General features: G+C 40.2%; 1 protein-coding gene across 3 annotated transcripts in view; it reads left to right on the top strand.

Moving 5' to 3' along the window:
- Positions 1–19770, top strand: part of Trak2 (trafficking kinesin protein 2) — a 57348-nt gene that overhangs the window by 13494 nt on the left and 24084 nt on the right. For 2 of the 3 annotated variants that reach the window (XM_027396978.2, XM_027396976.2), the window contains 2 exons: positions 13747–14036; positions 18015–18209. In XM_027396978.2, coding sequence (XP_027252779.1) covers positions 13946–14036; positions 18015–18209 — 286 coding nt within the window. In that variant the 5' untranslated portion in view covers positions 13747–13945. Of the gene's footprint in view, positions 1–5989; positions 6207–13746; positions 14037–18014; positions 18210–19770 lie in introns of those variants that run through there. The other variant, XM_027396977.2, reaches the window with a different exon arrangement.

The raw sequence follows: 19770 nt of genomic DNA, 5'->3' as shown, positions 1-19770 counted from the left end.
AGAAACTTAAGGTGTGACTATCTTGGAGTTGGAAATAAAGGTCTTGAAAGTAATGTGGCTCCTGGGGTGAGAAAGAAGGCCTTGAAAATGTGGGGATACAGGCTGTTAGAGGCAGATGGAGAAAGACTATGAAATTCCTCAGCCCCCCCCCACCAATGGTTTCCTGAGTTACCAGTAGCTGTTGCTCAAAAAGTTACCTACTCTTTGTTCTCTGAATTTTATTGATAAACAGAAATCATCGATTACATAAAAATTTTCTCTCAAAAAAGTAACCCTGGGGATTGGAGAGGTGGCTCAGCAGTTAAGAGCACTTGTTCTAGCAGAGGACCCAGGTCCCATTCCCAGCACCCACACAGTGGCTCACAACAGTCTATAAGTCTATATATCCTCCTCTAAGTTCCATGGGCACCAGGCATACATGAGGCACACATCCCAGACAAAACACTCATCTCATAAAAATAAAATAAGTCTTTTTTTTAAAAAAAAAAAAAATCATGTCTTGAAATCCTGGGGATGCTTGCAACAACTGGTTTTGAAAAAGGAGGCTTAGGTCTGTGACAAATATAATTGAAAATCCTTTTGTGTACTTACATGTCTTAGGTGTACAGATAGTTCAGAGCTACATATGCTACAAACTATGTTTGTAATAAACAGTCCTCCACCCTGACCGTATTTCTGTTGTTCATGAGCATGGCCTGCTTTGTTTGAAGAGAACTCTATGGTGCCTATAGTTTTGCTCTTGGCACCTAATGTATGGTAACTTCTGCTTCTGAAAGTTCTAAGTTCTATAATTTTTAAGCAACTGAAGGATTTATGGTGATTTTAATACCAAAAGCAAATTATTTTATTGCTAGAGATCATATAAAGAATATAAGAACATAAATTTTCTTCTTGCTATTGTTTTTAGAAGTTTGATATTCCTTACTGCTATATTGAAAATATTGTGATTTCAAGGGTCTTAATTGTTTGAAGAGTAGGTTTTGCAATAATAGTCTTAAGTCTGATAGCACAATTGCATCTGTTTAGTTGGTTCTCAGTACTCTGTGATATTAGAAATGCAACTGCCAACCTCTTGATGTAATCTGGTATCTTAATTTTGCCACTCAATATGGAAAGTGCTTTCTGTCTTGTTGGGATGGGTTTGTTTTATCCCACAAGTACAGCCGTATGACAGTATCTACAGAACCTCTTATATAAAATGCCTCTGCTCCAGGAAATCCACAAATATGTTATACTACTTCCTCCATGTTACCCATATTTTAAAGACCTCTATTCATTTTTCCCTGTTTGATCTGTTGCTATATTTAAACAGATGTACATTTGTTTGTTTAAAAAAGATTTTGAAGTAACTGATGATTTTATCAATATCCTGGGTTTTAAATTTTTGACAGTAAGTATGAGCTAATATTTTAATGTGTCTATGACTCACCTCTGCAAAGTTTTGGTACTCTGGTGACCCCCGGGGCTGTTACCATCTCCTAGAGGCTGTTCCCTCTCCTCAGGAAAAAGAAAAGCCTGTTTCTCTCCTACACTCCTGCAAAACAGCTTAGCCTCCTTTGACCTTCCACCCTGAGTGACCTTTCCACATAGTCCCTGGTGGCTGGACTTGAGCCCAGTCTTGGCCTACTTGCTTACTAAGTATTTCCCCACAACTTCTTCCTAAGAAACACATTATTACCAGCTGTCTAGCTGTGGACAGTGTGTGTGGACTTTACTCAGTAAGATTTAATAATAACAATGCTTTTAGTAACACTTTCTTTCTTCAGCTATCCAACTTTCAACTATTTAAATGATGCATACTAAACTTGTAGGATCAGCAAACATGACAGTGAAAGTAAGTGGATAGCCTCAGTGTAGACATTTTCAGGAGTGTGGTTGGTTACCTAGTAAATGCTCTAATGCAAGATGGTAAGACTGTGACTGTAAGCATGGTGCATGATTATGATGGTAAGACTGTGTGTGACTGTAAGCATGGTGCATGATTAAGACGGTAAGACTGTGACTGTAAGCATGGTGCATGATTACGTGTATTCCTCTATCTCATTAGCCACAAGCCACACTGAATGTTCCTAACCAGTTGTTTTACCTTCCCAGCACAAAAAGAAAACATAACATATGCATATTCCTGTATGTATTTTTGCTTCTTGTTATGAATACAATATGTGCATCTAGAAAATTCAGATGACATACAAAGAATCAACTGAAAATTATGAATGATTTTTCACTATCCTTCACAAGATACAATGGTTTGCTGTTATGAAGTGTTTATCTTTTTTCCATGTTAACATACTAGCCACCTGGCCATTGTATTCATGACTTTCCAGTATTTAGAATATACAATTTCATAATCACCAGTTATTTCCATTTATGATTTCCAAACAATTAACAGGTTATTAATCCACTTTAAAAATCAAGAATCCACCCAGTGGTGGTGCACATCTTTAATCCCAGCACTTGGGAGGCAGAACAGGCATTATCTCTGTGAGTTCTAGGCCAGCCTAGTCTACAGAGTGAGTTCCATAACAGTCAGGGCTACACAGAGAAACCCTGCCTTAAAAAACAAAACAACAACAACAAAAAAACAAAACTCTAGAATCTGTAACAAGACTCTGAAATTTTTCTGTGAGAAATCGGGTACTGAATGTTTTAGTGAAGCTGCACAGTTTGTTGCATGCGATTGTTGTTCTCAGTTCTTTAAAAATGTAAAAGCCATTCTTCATTTAGAGGATCAGCTAACTATGGCTCCCTGCTCCAGCTGGCTGCCTTCTGATCTAGAATCACAGCCATGGCGTTTTTTGTACAGAGTGGATGACCACAAAGACACCAAACCCATACAACACACGCAAGCACACTGAAAAGGCCAAGCTTTTATAACTGCTCTTCTGGACGGGAATTTCATTTGATGCTTGATGTCTCAGAGTGATAGTGTCAAAGGACGAAGGAGTTATAGTAAAATGCTTGAAAGAACCGGATGTGGTGGCACGTGCCTATGATTCCAATGCTCAGAAGGCAGAGGCGAGAGGCTGGAGGGCTTAGAGGGAGGAAGATACTAAACCAGACTTGCCTGCTATTTAAATTTCTTTAGTTTCATGCCTTTCTTAGAGCCGTTCATTTACATCAGAAAACATCATGGCTTTTTTGAGAAATGACCGGAAACTGTGCCCACATAGTTACATTGCAGAGCTTGCTTGTGTTACTATAATCAGAGCATCCAACACATGTTGGTGTGCCCAGGAACAAGTTTAGCCTTTAAGAATGGAAGGATGTAACAATAATTAAATAATTTGATCTATTTTAATAATAATTTCAGTATTTCTTTTTTAACCCTAAACCTTCATATTCCTCACTTCAAAGGTAAATATTTTAATATATTTACAAGTATTCAAATGAAATATGCAAGTATTTCATTTATATAATAGGAATTGATTATTGTTTTTTCACATAGCATTTGATTCTGGTGCATGTTGCCCACAGCGTGTCTCTACCACATTTTACCAGTACTTTGAAGGAAATAGGCCCTCAACACTGCTACAGAAAACAACGCCAGCCATGTCTCTCTCTAGCTGGCATCTCTTTCTTCGGAGTAGATAATCTAGCAGAAGTTCTTGGTCTGAGGAAACCAATTCACTTCTGATGACTGCACCAGTCTGGATTCTGTTGTGAGCTATTACTGGAAAGAATGTATAAGAAGCTCTTTTAGAGCAGCATGTTGTTTTTCTCAGTGCTCCTGCATTATGGCTAGGTGACAGCTCCAGAAAATACATAGCATGGTGTTGTAAGAAGGGGTCTGCCTTCTGGGAAGGGCTCTTAGCAAGGTAGAAAGGTGGAAGCTGATCTGAATTACACATCTTCTAAATCTTTGCCAGATGACCAGGTACCATAAATGGTCTCTTTGTAATTTATATTTTTACCTCTCTGAGTGCTTAAGTTTACACTATATTTAAAATGTAAATAATGCTTATTAGACCAAGAGATGGCTTTAGTGAGTAAGCAAACCTCGTGACCTGAGTTAGATCCCCCCAGAACTCATGGTGAAAGGAGAGAACCAGCTCTAGTTGCCCTTTGACTTTACATGTACACTCCTCCACACACACATGAATAATAACCTGACAAATTAAATAGATAATGCTATGTATTAAATACTTTTATATGTTTTACAAATATCAGCTTATTATTTGATGCACATAACAATCCCATAAGGTGTAAGTACTATTACTATATTAAGGTGGATAAAACACAGAAAGATTAACTTAACCAAAGATAGTTATTTTTCAGTTTCCATTTCTTACAGATTAAGGAATATGGAGAGCTGGTGAAAAGTCAGTGAAAGTGAGGTATGCAGTATGGATTATTTCATAGTCTCTCACAAATAGAGGAGTGATATTTAATGTTTCTGACTTTCAACTTTGGAATACCAGTATGTACATGTATTAACATGCTTAGCTTTTACAGTACTAAGAATTTGTATTATAAAAAATCAAATCCTGCTGGTCAGTAGTGGCACATGTCTTTAATTCCAGCACTCGGGAGGCAGGCGGATCTCCAGGCCAGCCTGGTCTACAGAGTGAGTTCCAGAACAGCCAGGGCTACACAGAGAAACCCTGTCTTGAAAACCAAAGACAAAAAAATAAAATCAAAAGGTAGTAATAATCTCTATTAAATGCTATGTTTGGCACTCAGCACACCTGGAATATGAATTTTCAAGATGGATAAAATATATTTAAGTATTATAAAAATCTTTTAAATGTTTATTATAAAACAATACTTTTCCTGGCTTCTTCCATGATAGGTAGTACAGCATGATTTAGCATTTTCCTCATAATGGGGTTATATTTTGATAATTCTTACTGATTTAGATGAGGATATAGCTGTGAAATATGACACAGAACAGCTTCCAGTAAAGACCACACTTTGCATTCTTGAAAAAAAAGTTCATAATAGACCTTTGCTTTAGGCTTTTTTTTCTTCCCCAATTCAGATAAAAGGTGAGTGTGGAAAGTAGAGCCAAGGCTGTGTAATGTGTCCCTTTTCTGTGAAAGTGATCAGCTCACAATGGTACCTCACCTACAAAGCCTTCTTCATGGTTGCTTTTTAGACCTTTCAGCTGTATCCAGGCGGAGTCATTTGAAGGTCTTGAATCACAGATACTTATCAGCAATCTCCTATTTTCTTCTCTTTCCATTTGTTGAACAAAACACAGAAACAGTATCCATTGTACTTTAGCGATTGGAGCTGGGCAACTTGAAAACTACAAATAATGCATGTTTTTCACTCAGGAGATACCAGGTCAGATTTCTCCAAGACTTCAGTATGTGCCAAGCAAGCTTTACATGTCGCAGAGGACAGGACAGCAAGCCTTGCTCTTGTGTTGTGGATTAACTTTCTTGCAAGTCTTCTGAAGCACAGACTCTCCTACAAACTCAGACCTGGGGTTCTGGATGTAGAGTGTTTGGTGGGTGTATATGAAAGCCTGAGTACTGAGTAAGTAAATCAGGTGTGATGGCACACACCTGTCATTCCCGTCATTCAAGAGGTGAGGCAGAAGGATCAGAAATCCCAGGTCATCCTCAGCTATGCAGCAAGTTTGAAGCCAGCCTGAACTACATGACGCCATGTTTCAAAAAGTGTAAAAATATTACGCATTTCCTTTTGCCTTAAAAGCAGTGTTGGTAACCAATTTGTGGATTCAAAGTAGGAATAGCATACAAAATTAAAATATCATTTCACGTACTGCGACTAGATAATAGAGATGGTTATGAAGGACAGTTCTGTAGTTGTGAAGAAAGAGGCCTCTGCCATTAATGATCATCCAGAGGTAAAGAAACATGATGTGATAATCTGAAGTGGTTTGGGCTGAAGACCGGTGTTAACATGGAATGCTTCGGTAAAGTTTAAGAGCTTAAAGGCTAAGGACGTGCAGTGGATGAATTTATCCAAAACCACAGATGCCACCTTGGGCTCAAGAGTTTTCTTATCTTCAGGTGAAGCCCTGTGCATTCCTTCCTTGCCAGAGGTTACCTCCCTTCTGGTGGTGGAGATTGTGGCAGGGAGGGGTGCCTGCCTCTCCAGTGTTGACATCGGTAGACAAACAAGCCCAGAATATATATATCATGCAGGAGGAAATGTTGGCCCCAGAAGCCTAATCTTATTTATGGTTTGGATGCCTACCTGGTGGATTTAACTGCCTTTTGGGATTCAGTGTGTCTGTAAGTAAAAGCTGCCTTCATATATTTCATATTCTGAAAACACTACTGGTTATTAAATTGAGTGGCAATTATGAAATGAAGAAACGTGGAGAGATGGCTGCTAGAGAATCTGTGCTGGGTGTGGCCCATTCGGTGGCTGGCTACCATGCTGCTAGACAGTGTGTGTGGTCTCCACCTTCAAGATGTGTGCTGCTCACTGGCCTCCTTAGATTTTGGTGGTGACTGCCCCCATGCCTTTTAATTCAGCTCTCAGCACTAAAGTTCAGCTCTTAGCCCCAAAGCCATGATAGTCCCAATGTGGGACACTATCTGATTTTTCAGTTCCTGTGAATTTTTTAGTAAATTTGTCTAAGGTGTAGCCATATATGTTACAATCAGTTAGTCTTGGTCAAAAGTTAATTATTTCATGTAGAAACACGATAAATTTACTTCACTTTTAAAAGTTCAAGCTTATCTGTGGTCTGGCGTACTTTGCCGCTGCCTGGGGAGCTGCTGCACAGTGCTGATTGGCATTGTTACCACCCTTACATGCAACTCAGCAGCAGACATGTGCTTCAAATTAATCCCCAAAGTACTGCTTATAAAATGAACTTTTGAGATATATTTTCAATGTGTTTTATTAAGTCTTCATTTACTGTAATTCCAGGCTCTGCATTCACATAGCGTGAGTTTCTTTCCCTGAGTATCTAGTCTTTTCCATGGACTCTTTTGTCCAGAGCACACTGTTTTAAGGAAGTAGCCATGCTTTTTAGGCATAGAGCTTATTATATTGCACTCACTGTTGGCCGGGGAGTCCCATGGCTGAGCTAAGTCCTCAGTCATATTGTCTGCCAGCAATGATTGTAACAGTGACATGTTCCAGAGGTTCATTTGAAGTCTCATTCTTATTTAAATAAGGTAGTTGGTTATTTTATTTGCTTTTCTCCTAAATGTGGGTGATTTACAGAGGGCTGTTTCTTGTTAAATGTACTGTGCTTGATTTGGTGGCTCATAGAGAAAAGTAGTTGTTTCTAATGATGAAGTAAAGATCCAGCAGAGAAAGTGACCCTGAAGGAAGAACAAAGAATTGTGTGCAGCTAGAGGAGACTCTGAGGACCTTCTGTCTGTGCTTGCCAGGGTTTCGTCTCTGATAGTTAGGCCTCTGGACTGTGCTTCCTGTTTATTCATGTACTGAAAGGGAAAAAAAAAAAATGACTGTCCCCAGACCAAATCACTCTCAGAAGACAGGAAGGAAGCATGACTTCTTAGGTGGCAAGAAGATGCCATCAAGCAGCAGATGGTAGGCTTTCTGTTGTGCCGGACATTGGGAACGAATGATGACATTAATGAGAACTGTAGTAAACTAGCACTCTGGTGGTGGCAGAAATAGTGACAACAGTATTCACATAGCAGTTGTTGTGCTCTACCTCACCAAGTTCTGTAACTGTCCCAGTGCCCCTCCGAGCTTGCTGCTGTTGCTCTTGTAGCTCCTTCAATTTCATCACAAAACCCAGAGTAGATGGTGTAAGTAAGCCCATTTAACAGATGAAGAAACATGGTTAAATAGTTTGTGAAATAGCTCAGCAGCAAAGACACTTGCCACCAAGCCTGTCCATCTGAGTTCCATCCCCTGGACACACGTAATGGAAGGAGAAAAAATGGTACAACCGGTGAGCGGTGGCACTGGGACTCACATTCTTAACGACTGTAGTCACCTGAATCACAGCTTTCAACACCATCCAACTCTGACTCTTTGGAACCTGTGACTGTCATATTAGGTTGAGGGACTTGGCAGACAGGATCTTGAGAGGAAGTTTATCCTGGATTATCCAGTTGGGCCTTAAGCATTGATTATAGGTTTCTTATTTAAAAAAAAAAAAAAAAAAAAAAAAAAAAGCAGAGGAAGATCTGGTGGCAGAAGCCAGCAGTGTGACAATAGAAGCAGAGGAAGAGGTTTAAAGATGCATGCCTCTGGCTTTCAGGATAGTTAGAAGAGGCTCAAAGCCAAGAAATGCAGCTGCGGCAGCTAGAAGGCAAGGGAATAGGCTTTTCTCTGGAGCTTGCACGCAAAGGAGCATGGTCTTGCCGACATCTTAGTACAGTCAGCAGAGCCAGCCTATGTTTCTGACCCCAGAACTGGATAGTCACATGGGGAAGGTGGCTTAAGGTCACATGGGGAAGGTGGGTTAAGCTTTAAGTTTATGGTAGCTTGCTGGCTGCCTTGTTAAGGAGAAAGACAGTGGGAGACTTCCAACTACAAACAAACCTGCTGAGAATCCACAGGGAATGGACTCCAGTGATAAGCCTTCTCAGTGGCCCCAGCCCTAGGTCACTCCTTCACCCCCTTGGTTCTTGTCTCTTTTGGATTGAAGATTACCCAGGGCTGCTCTTCAGATGCACCTGTTCTGTATTGGACATGCTGGGAACTTAAGAAACACTAGGCAGAAAACGTGCTTTCCTCAGGCTTAATAGAGAAAAGCTGCTGTGTCTCAGGTGCCAAACTTGGGCTTCTTATTTTTTATTTAGTCTTCATATCTGACCCCTCTTATTTGTGAAAACCCCTCCTTGGCAAAAAAAGAAATAAAATTCAGAAACAATAAGTAATGAGCACAAGGATGGAAGCACAGTAAATCAGATTAAAATTCAGACTCTAATGTCAGGATGCACAAACTGGCCAGCAGTCACCGCTGACACTCCACACTGCCCTTCCTAAGGATACCAGGTTAGGTGGGACACCTTGTATGGTGTCCCCAGGAAAATGCTGCGTTGCTAAGTCACCTCTGGCCTGGTGTGCCCTGTGCAGGCTGGGCAGGTCCCTGGACTGCCCTGGAGGTCTGCATTCCTTCCCCATGACTCTTACTGTCGACTTAGTTCCTGGATGCAAGCGTTGAGACCGAATCATCAAACCTCCAGAGCAAAGGTCTGGAACCCATAGTCAAAAACCTGTGTATAAATTTTTGTTCTTAGGTGGTGATGTATGAATATAAAAAAGCAAAGTTAAAAAATAGAAATGGAGGGCTGGAGAGATGGCTCAGAGGTCAAGAGCACTGGCTGGTCTTCCAGAGGTCCTGGGTTCAATCCCCAGTATGGTGGCTGACAACTGTCAGTAACTTCGGTTCCAAGGGATCTGACATCCTCTTTTGGCTTCCTCGGGTACCAGCCATGCACATGGTGCACAGACATAAATACAGGCAAAACACTGGTCCACATGAAAATGTTTTTTAAAAGAAGAAAAAGAAACCTAGCATGGTGGCTCTTACCTATAATTCCAGCCATGTAATTTCAGGATGTGGAGGCAGAATGATGCGAAGTTCAAGGTTATCCTCTTCTACAGCAAAGTGTCAGGGTAACCCAGGAATACAGAAATACTGTACTACTCAGCGGGAAAAAAAACTGGAATCTTGAAATTTGTAGGAAAATGGATGGAACTAGAAGAAACCATTCTGAGCGAGGTAACCCAGTCACAAAAAGACAAACATGGGATGTACTCACTCATATGTGGATTTTAGACATAGAGTAAAGGATTACCAGCCTACAATCCATACTGCCAGAGAAGCTAGTAAACAAGGAGGACCCTAAGAGAGACAAACATTGTCCCCTGAAGAAGGGAAAAGGGTCACGATCCCCTGAGCAAATTGAGAACATGGAAAGGGGGGAGGGAGCTATGAGAATGAGACGGGAAGAAGAGGAAGGATGCAGAGGTCATGAGGGAGCAGAAAGGTTGAGTCAGGTGAAGAATAGAATAAAGCATATGTGATAGGTAGGATAGAATAAATAAAGGATATGTTTTAGTTGAGGGGGTGGTAGGGGAGGACGGGAGGGAGAAGGGAGCTGGGATTGTCATGTAAAACAATCTTGTTTCTAATTAGATAAAAAAATGATTTAAAAAAAGGAGAAAAAAAACACATTTAATTTGTGACATTTATTAGCATTCCAAGTAAATGATGTTTGAAAGTTTGTTATATTTTTTTTCTTCTTCATACTTGTTTGTACAAATAATCACATTAATTAAACATGGAGCAAAGTACTCTGTTTATTTCTTTAAAAAGCAGAAATTAAATCCCAAATGATTTAGGGTTGAATTTTATTCATGGATTAGATGCTGCATTACAAGTGCAGGATCCTTAATCTGAGAATCTGACGTTCAAAATGATACAAAATAGGGATGTTTTAGCACCAAGTTGATGCCATGAGTGGAAACATCCAACAATGAAACTTCTGTCCACAGGAAAAAAATCATTGACACTATTCTATAAAATGTCCTTCAGGCTATGTGTACATGAAAACTAGATAAATTTCATGCTTAGACTTAAGTCCCATCTCCAATATATTACATTGTACATATACAAATATTCCAGAATTAAAAATAAATTCTGAAGTGCTCAAATATTTCTGGTCCTACTCAAAATGGTGTTAAAAAAAAAAAAACTGAGGAGAGGGAGGGAGGTGTAACAACAGCATGAATGTAAGAATAAAGCAACTGGCAAGTTACAGAACAATAGGCAGACAGTCTCAAAGTCTCAGTCACATTTCACAGTGGTCTTTTATCAAGTCATGATTTCAAAACAAAACAAACAAAAAAGCAGTTCTATTTAAGAATCAACTTGGAAGCCAGGCAGTGGCCACATGCCTTTAGTCCCAGCATTCCGGAGGCAGGTAGGCCTATCTCTGTGAGTTCAAGGCCAGCCTGATCTACAAAGCAAGTTCCAGGACAGCCAGGGCTGTTACACAGAGAAACCCTGTCTTGAAAAACAAAAACAAACAAACAAAAAAAAAAAAATCAACTTGGACCAGTTGGGAGATACTTTGCTTTAATTCTCTTCACTTTTCACTTTCTTCCCTCTTTACTATCCCCATTTTCCCTTCTCTCTCAGGCAAATTTATAATTTACTGCTTTTAAAAAGGGGTTTGTAGAAATTGAAAATAACTTTTAAATATGCTTTGGGTGTAGAGAGTAAAAGCCTGCTCTTTTAGCCTAATTACAAGTATATAAATGTAGAAGGAAACCCAGTTTTCAGAAGTTGGTCTTGGAAAACTTAGTTTTACATTAATAGTACTTTGATGAATTGTTTTGCTAGTAATCAGTGGTTGAGAAACTTCTTCTGTCAAATATCAGATGGTGTGTGTGAGAGAGAGCGTTTTTCTAATATCTTGCAGGCTGTATATTTATAGCCAGTGGCACAGTTACCACAATTTCTAAGCTGTCATGGAACATGAATGCAATCAGTGGAACAGTATCTAAACAGGAACATATCTGTATTTCAGTAAAACTTCATTTGTACACACTGAAAATTAAATTCTGTCTTATTTTTACATTGTGTAATTTTTTTTCTTCCAGCCATTTAAAAGTAAAAGCTATTCTTAGCTCACACAGTGTGCTAAAACAGGAGGCAGGTCAAATATGGATGTTGGCAGTCGTTTGCCGATCTTGTACTAGATGACCTGCCTGATGACAAGGTCACTTTTAACATTTACATTGCCATTCTATCTTTTAAAATACATCACTAGATTCTTTGTATATGTGTGTTCACTGGTGTGCAGGTTCCTGTGCATGGGAGGTGGGGCAGAGGTCAATATACCCCTTTGACCTCTCTGATACTTCTGCTCACATTGTCTCTGAAACTTGTGTCCCCAGTGTTCTTAAGTGTGTCCCTTTTTTTTCTTCACTAACCATTTCCCAGGCTCCTTTGTTCTTTTCTGTGCTCTCTTCTTCTCAGACATAACTGAGTGTTGATGCCTCTAAGTAGTCATAGGACGAAAGTTGCAAATTGCTAAAACTGTTTAGTAGACTGTCTTTTTATGTAAACAAAGCTTATAGTTAGGACTGAACACCCCCTTCCTTCTTCTATGACCTCTGACAGGCTCGCCGTGTAGCTCACCCACTGTGACCTTGAATTCACAGTTCCCCTACCTCTCCCTATTTAGTATTGAGATTACAGGTGTGCACCACCACATGTAACCAAATTGAACATTTTCTAACTAATAACAGTTCCCAGTTTTTGTTGTTCTTTGTTTTAAGTAGACATGTCTATTTAGTGCATTGCAACCTTTATTTTGCTTTATTTGTTTTGTTGTTTCTTTGTGACAGAGTCTCACTATATAGTAGTGGCTGGCCTCAAATTCGCAAAGATCTGCCTGCCTCTGGCCTTCCATGTGCCACCAGGTCTGGCTCTTTGATTGTTTTGAAACCAGGTCTCATTAAGTGGTGTAGCCTCCCCTGAAGCTCTCTTTGTAGCCCAGGCTGGCCTCAAATTCTATCCTTTGCCTAAGCCTCCTGAATGTTGTGGTAACAGAAGCTGGCCTAGATTGTGCTTCCTTCCATGCTATTACTAAGACATCTCTTTATGGGCATTCTACTTGATGTGTGTGCTTTTGAAAACATTTAAGTCAGTGCTATGTAGGGAGTTCTGGTCCTATGTCTTGGTATGCTATGTGAATATCTCCATCGTATAAATTCTGTTGGTAGAATTGTTGAGTTACAGTGTCTGTGCATCTAAAAGGTTGGTAGACATTGTGAAAGCCTTCCTAAAATCTTACAGTAATTTACACTGGTATCGATGGAGCTTTAAAGAGTTGCTTTCTCATACCCTATTCAAAAATGAGTAAAACTTAGCATTTGATGGGCTAGCGGGTGAAATGTTTCGCTTACACTTTTACTTCTTTTAATTATGAGTGATGTTGAGTTTCTTTTATATCAGTGGTTCTCAGCTTGGTGCACTTTTGCCCCCAAGAACATCTGGCAGTGACTGGAGACATTTTGCCTGCTATATCTAGGAGAAAACCTGGAAAGGAGTCCCTAGTCAGGACAGGGCAGGTGTTGCTAAAGTTCATACAGTGTGTTCCACACAAACGGCCCAAATGCCAGTAGTGGCCAGAGTTGAACAATTGTTTCCATTTTGTCTCTTTTATTGGTTTATTATCTGTAATTCTTGAGTTATTGCATTATTTGCTTTCTGGTTTGTCGTGTACATTTTTCCACTGACATAGTTTGCCCTATTGTACATATAGTCTAAAAATATGACAGGTGTGTGTTTCCATTTCCCCTCCTGGCCTTGTGCTACTACTATAATGCATTTCACTTCAACTCCATAATAGGTCACTATAGTAGAGTTGATTTTATTTAAAAATGTATAGCTGTACTGAAGTGTAATATGTACCAGCTTGCATACTTAGCTGTATAATTGCATTCTACATGGCATCATGTCTATGCCCTTCTAAAGCCGTCACAGTGGCTCCCTGCTTCATTCCCCAAACTATTCTCTTGCATATAAGTAAGTTCTTCCCTAACCCAGCCAGTGATCTGCTTTTTGGCACCATAAACATGTGGGTTTTGTTGGTTTTTTTTCCCCCTATGGATTCTTACAGAAATGGAATCATAAACCATGAGCTGGCTTATTTATTTATTTATGTTGTCCAGCCTAATTCCCTTGAGAGTTGCTCTTGTTGTTGTGTATACCATAGAAAAACATTCTCAATGACAGGCATGCCAGGTAATTAGAGTCCTGTTACTAAATTAAAGAGCGTGCTGAATTCTAACCACTTGGTCTGTTCTTTATTTTAGGCCATGACTGTCCAAGGGATGATAATCACATGAGAGCACTTACAGCTGCAGATGTCACGTGACTCATTGTGGAAAATCTGTCTTGAAGAAAATATACATATGACCACGTTCATTTCTTTACTAAATGGCTTAATGGATTTCCTTTACTCCGATTCATACCGAAGCTGCCCATTTCGACCAAAGCAGGAAAGGATTCTGCATGAGTCAATCCCAGAATGCCATTTTTACATCACCAACAGGTGAAGAAAACCTCATGAATAGCAATCACAGAGACTCGGAGAGCATCACTGGTGAGTTCACTTCCATAATGTTGAGGTGCTATTTCTCCAGGACAGAGTGCAAATGCCTCAGTCTGACCTGTGTGACCTGCCTTGACAAAACCCCAGCCTCCCTTTCCAGCCTGGAGGCCTCAGAGACAAACTGAATGAATCACTCCATCCCTTGGTCTCCAATTCCATTATCAAAATCTGCCTTCTGTGGAGTTCTTTCTCTGTGCCATACTCCCATATACTCACAGGGGTGAGCAGGAATTTTGTCAGAGCAACACACCTGTGTTTTTGTACCTACAAGTGTCTGAACACACTGCCTGGCACACAAGAGGCCCTTGGAACTTGGAGGGTATACAGACAGAGTTGTAGGCCCTTAAGGTTTTATTTGCGAGAATAAATAAATTAAAAATTAAAACATAAAACCTTGGGGGTTGGAGAGGACTTGCTGCACAATCATGAGGACCAGAATTTGGGCCCCAGTACCTACATAACAAGCTGGATGTCCTGTGCATGCCTGTAGCACCAGATCTGAGCAGCTGAGACAGGACCTCTGAGGCTTGCTTGGTTTCTAGCTCAGTTAGAAAACACAAGCTCCAAGTACAGGGAGAGCCCCTGCCTCAAAGACACACACAGGAGGAGAATGACAGGGGAGACATAGTGTCTTCTTCTCATCTCCACATGTACACATCTGCATACACATATGCTCATATGCTCACATAGACACAAACAGACAAAAATAGATACATAAATAAATCTTTTGAAAAACTCAGAGTACTTAGAAGTTTTTTTCCTAAAGTTTTGTTTTAAAAATCACTTAATGGAGCCAGGAGGTGGTTCAGAGAGGAATGCAGTGGCAACTCAGGCCTCACACAACTCAAGTTTATCCCCCACATCCTACATAACAGAAAAAGCCAGCTATAACAGCATACATCTGTAATCCAAGCACTCCTATGGGAAGGGGGGAGGCACACGCAGGGTTGCCCAGGGCACATAGGCCAACTAGCCTGGTTTGTGTAGCACAGCAGAAATGAGAGAGACCTTGCTTCAACAAGGGCAGAGGTAAAAACCAACTCCTGAAGGTTGTCCTCTTGATCTCCACATGCATGTTGTGGCACACATGTGCCTACACTCATATGTACCGTACATACATCACTGTCATCATCATATTAATAATAATCATTTGCTCACAAAGCTTGACTTGTGTAGCCTTTTCTGGACTGTCTCATTTAGTTAGATTTACATTTGCTATATATCAAATGTATTTCTACAGAACCAGTTAAGGATTTATAAAAAAAAAAAAAAAAAAAAAAAACAGGTCCAAAACCTTCTGAATTCTGAAACCCACATAAATCCAAGGCTGTTTTTTGATTCAGCTTTAATCATATGTTCATTAAGGTATAGAAAACTGTCCCTGTTTTAATAATGTACTGCTTGAGTTTTGACAAATATGTAACTGGTGTAGTCAAGGTCTAGGACTTTAGAGCATCCCATGCAAGTTCTCTCCCATCCAGATCTCCACCCCTCATTCCCAGCTCCAGGCAACCCTCAGCCTACCTTGCACTTGTGTGTAGATGAAATCTGCTTGTGTTAGAATTCCAGATGAATTGAGTTTGTCCTTGTTGTGTCAAGGTGATTTTTGAGATTTGTTTGGGGTTTGTTGTTGTTGATTTTTTGAGACAGGGTTTCTCTGTGTAACCCTGGCTGTCCTGGAACTCACTCTGTAGACCAGGCTGGCCTCAAACTCACAGAGATCCATTTGCCAAGTGCTGGGGTTAAAAGCATGGATAATCATTACCCACTTATGACTGAATTTTTAAATGTTGAATTATGTGTTCCTGCTATATTCTAGATAAGTGATTTTTCCTTAGAGAGTTCAGTTTTGTTTTGATAAATAATTTGGTAGTAAGGGTCTTATTCTGGGGCTGGTTCATCTTTTTTAGATGGATCACTACTTCAGTATTCTCTATTCTATAATTAATTAAATTGCTCAGGTATTCAGTGAGGTAGAGTTTGTGTATGTTTATTCTGAGAGATGAAATTCACACCTTTTACCCTTAAGTAGGAGGGTCATCTGATGAAAGAGTGAAGGGTGATTTGAGTGTGTCAATGGCAGCCCAGTTCTAAAGTCATATTTAAGAAAACCAAAAAGAGGGCTGGAGAGATGGCTCAGCGGTTAAGAGCACTGCTTACTCTTCCAGAGGTCCTAAGTTCAATTCCCAGCAACCATATGGTGTCTCACAATCATCTGCAATGAGATCTGGTGCCCTGTACTGGCCTGCAAGCATTCATGCAAGCAGAACACTATATACATAATAAATAAATAAATCTTAAAAGAAAGAAAGGAAGGAGGGAGGGAGGGAGGAGGGAGGGAGGAGGGAGGGAGGAGGAGGGAGGGGGAGGGAGGGAGGGAAGAAAGGAAGGAAGAAAGGAAGAAAACCAAAAAGAACCCCTGAACCTAAATGGCACTTGTATAATAAAAAGTGGCTACGTTTTCAGAGTTCTGTTTAATAGCTCTGCCAAGGCTTGAGGGTTCTTTGGAACTATGATGAAGGCTTAAATGGACCACATCTCTTCTTGTGGTTATAAAGCCACTGCTTATCTTCTGGCTGAGTGGAGATGTGTGATAATGCCAGCCTTTGTATTGAACTTATTACATTGTCCTTGGTAAGTTCAGGCCAGCTAATAGAAATGTGCTCTTTCAGTGTTTATTTTCTAAACTGATGTCTTTTGTCAGCGTTAGGGCATGTGTCTTTATGCTACCCACAAAGGAAATACAAGATCTCCTAAAAATGAGAGGGTGGATATGTCATCCTGCTGTATGCCTTTATTTTAAGCCCTAGTATTCTAATTGTGCTAAAAAAGATAACTCTTTTTTGTAGACACTAAATTTGGAGGGTGTTAAATGCTGGTAATGTGATAAACAGGAAGCCAGGAACAGACATACAAGAAAGTACCAACTATGTTCCAAGCCAGCCTGTGAGAGACAAGACTAGGGACATCAGCAGTATTCAGTGGGTGCCTACTGTGTGCCAAGTATGACACCGGATGGAATAGATGATTTCTCTTCATTTTGCAAATGTGTGGGTTTGGGGCTTGAGAGAGATGCGTTTTGTGTCTAATATCCCATCATTAATGTGTGGAGGAGTCAGATTTAGACACTAGATTTGATGCCAAAGCCCATGTACCTTCTAATATTAAAGCTGAAAAACAGGACAGTGGGCAGCTGAAGAATTTAGGCCCTGGATAGAAGTATGTGTGGTATGGCAGAGACAATGTGCCAGAACTTGGGTTGAGTCTTCCCAGCTCAATTCATGTAATCAGAATAATCCCCATGGGCATTTCCAGGGGTCTGTCTCCCAGGTGATTATAGATTCTGCACAATTGATAATAAACACGGACCATCAGAGGGCTAAACACTCAGTAGTAAAACAATAATAAAAAGAGCCAGGCTGGGGCGATGGCTCAGTGGATAAAGCACTTGCCACACACCCATGCATAAGGTACTGGATGCAGTAACCAGTGCTTCAAAGATGAGATGAGGGGTGGAGGCAGGAAAGTCCCCAAAGCCTGTGGCGAAAACAAACCCTGACTCAGACAGGGCAGGTAGGAGGTGAGGACCAACACCCCATGTTGTTCTCTGACCTGCATGTGCACATGACACACATAAAGAAAAAGACTTCCTTTTTTAAGGAGAAAGCTAACATTTGATCAGATCTCCACCTGAGCCAGGCATTATACCAAGATATAAGTGTTTCATAGTGTATCACTTTGTTCACACAACCACCATGGAGGTCAAGACCTCCAGTCACCTTCTCAGATGGAGAGACAGAGGCTAGAACTCAAACAGCCTCCTCAGTATGACTAGAATACATTAATAAAAGTCAGGGGAAAAAGGATCTTGTCTAACATTTCTTTGGTCTCCTACTTTCAAAAGACTAATGTCACTACAGTTTGGTAAATGGATTATACTAGATTCACTTACGGGAACTCTCTTCTCAGATGTCTGCTCCAATGAGGATCTCCCTGAAGTTGAGCTGGTGAACCTGCTGGAAGAGCAGCTGCCACAGTATAAGCTAAGAGTCGACTCTCTCTTTCTCTATGAAAACCAAGACTGGGCACAGTCTTCACACCAGCCCCAAGATGCCCCTGAGACCCTCTCTCCGGTCCTTGCTGAAGAGACGTTCCGCTACATGAGTGAGTTTTTGTTGTTGTTCCTTTGCTTGGTGTTTACCTGCTTTAACTCTGCCTGACCTGTCAGGGAGAAGATTGCAGCCATTGTGTCTGAGAGAACTGTTGTCATGCTTGTAACTGACTAGGAAGCTTCAAAGTTTATACTCCCTTTGTCTTTTGCTTGATATTTCCCTCAGGGTGAGGAGAGAATAGAATTGCTTAAAAAGTAGTACAGTTACTGATAATTGTATATATTTATTTTGTCTGCCGATATCTATTATCCCAATACTTTGGTATTGTGTGTGTGAGCTTTTTGGGTTCCTAGCTTTCCTTATTAAACACAGTCACAAGAATTATGTTATTCCTTAAAGAGCATAGTTCTTAGACACATAAGTTTTTTTGTTTTTAAAGACGGGCTGTTCTATGGCCTGGGCCACCTTGAACATTACTGTGTAGCTGGTGTGAACTCCTGATCATGCTGCCTCCACCTGAGTGCCAGGGATTCCAGGCATGCTTCTAAGCACTTTCTGTCATGCCAAGGACAGGCACGCGTCACCCACATAGTAGTCTTCATCGTTACTCAGTGATCCGTAGAGAATGAAGGGCTGAACCAAACTGGTCCCAAGTGCAGAGACTCATTTCCATTTTATTTTAGTTTGGTTTTTCTTTTTGTATTTTTTTAATTGTTTCATTACCCACTCAGTATAATAATGTTATGTTCATAGTAGCTGTTAGATTATGTAAAAGTCTCCAAGCTCAGCATTGGTATGTTTGTGAAATTCCTATATTTGACTCACGTGGAGGAGTACATCAAATCTTAACACATTTTCCCAGTAAGCACTTTAGCTGGGTTTATTATTATTCTGATGATGATTACATTTATTTATATATAGTAGGGAGGGAGGGGCACTTGTACCATAATATATGTGTGGAGGTCAGAGCACAACTTGTGGGAATCAGTTCTAGGGTTCAAACTCAGGTTCAAACTTGGTGACAGGTGCCTTAACCAGCTAAGCCATAATGTTTTCATGTCTTTTAATGACAGACTGTTAGAGAATGATTGCTTTGAATGCTCATTTCATAGTAATTATTAACCTGCCCTGGATAGTAGTTTCCTGGAACCAGGAAGTTTCTTAGAACTGTGTGTGCACACACACACACACACACACACACACACACACACGGGGGGGGGGGGGGGGGTAATTGGGGGTGTAAATATTAAACTTGAAATATCAAGAAGGCCAAATAAAGATGTATTTCTGCCCTTAATATTTTAAATACCTGAAGTAAGTTAAATTAAAGCTCCCAAGATTGTCTTTTTATTAAAAAATATTAATTTTTTTTTAGAATTTCACAAAGTACCGCTTTATATTATTTTCCACCCCTCTTACTAACCCAATCCAACTCCTGTACCCCCTCAAGCTCATGACCTCTTATTCTGTAATTATTATTGTTACATTTATATGCACATATATACATGTATATACCATACTGAGTCCATTAGTGTTGCTCTTATTCATTGTTGATATTTTTCTGGAAAACTATAGCAGAAGGAAAACTATTTTATATTACCATTTCTCTTTGT

The sequence above is a fragment of the Cricetulus griseus genome, chromosome 2, assembly GCF_003668045.3.
Source record: "Cricetulus griseus strain 17A/GY chromosome 2, alternate assembly CriGri-PICRH-1.0, whole genome shotgun sequence".
NCBI classification, from domain to species: domain Eukaryota; kingdom Metazoa; phylum Chordata; class Mammalia; order Rodentia; family Cricetidae; genus Cricetulus; species Cricetulus griseus.
The sequence above is the reverse complement of the archived record's forward strand: the minus strand, read 5'-3'. Positions and strand labels throughout refer to the sequence as shown.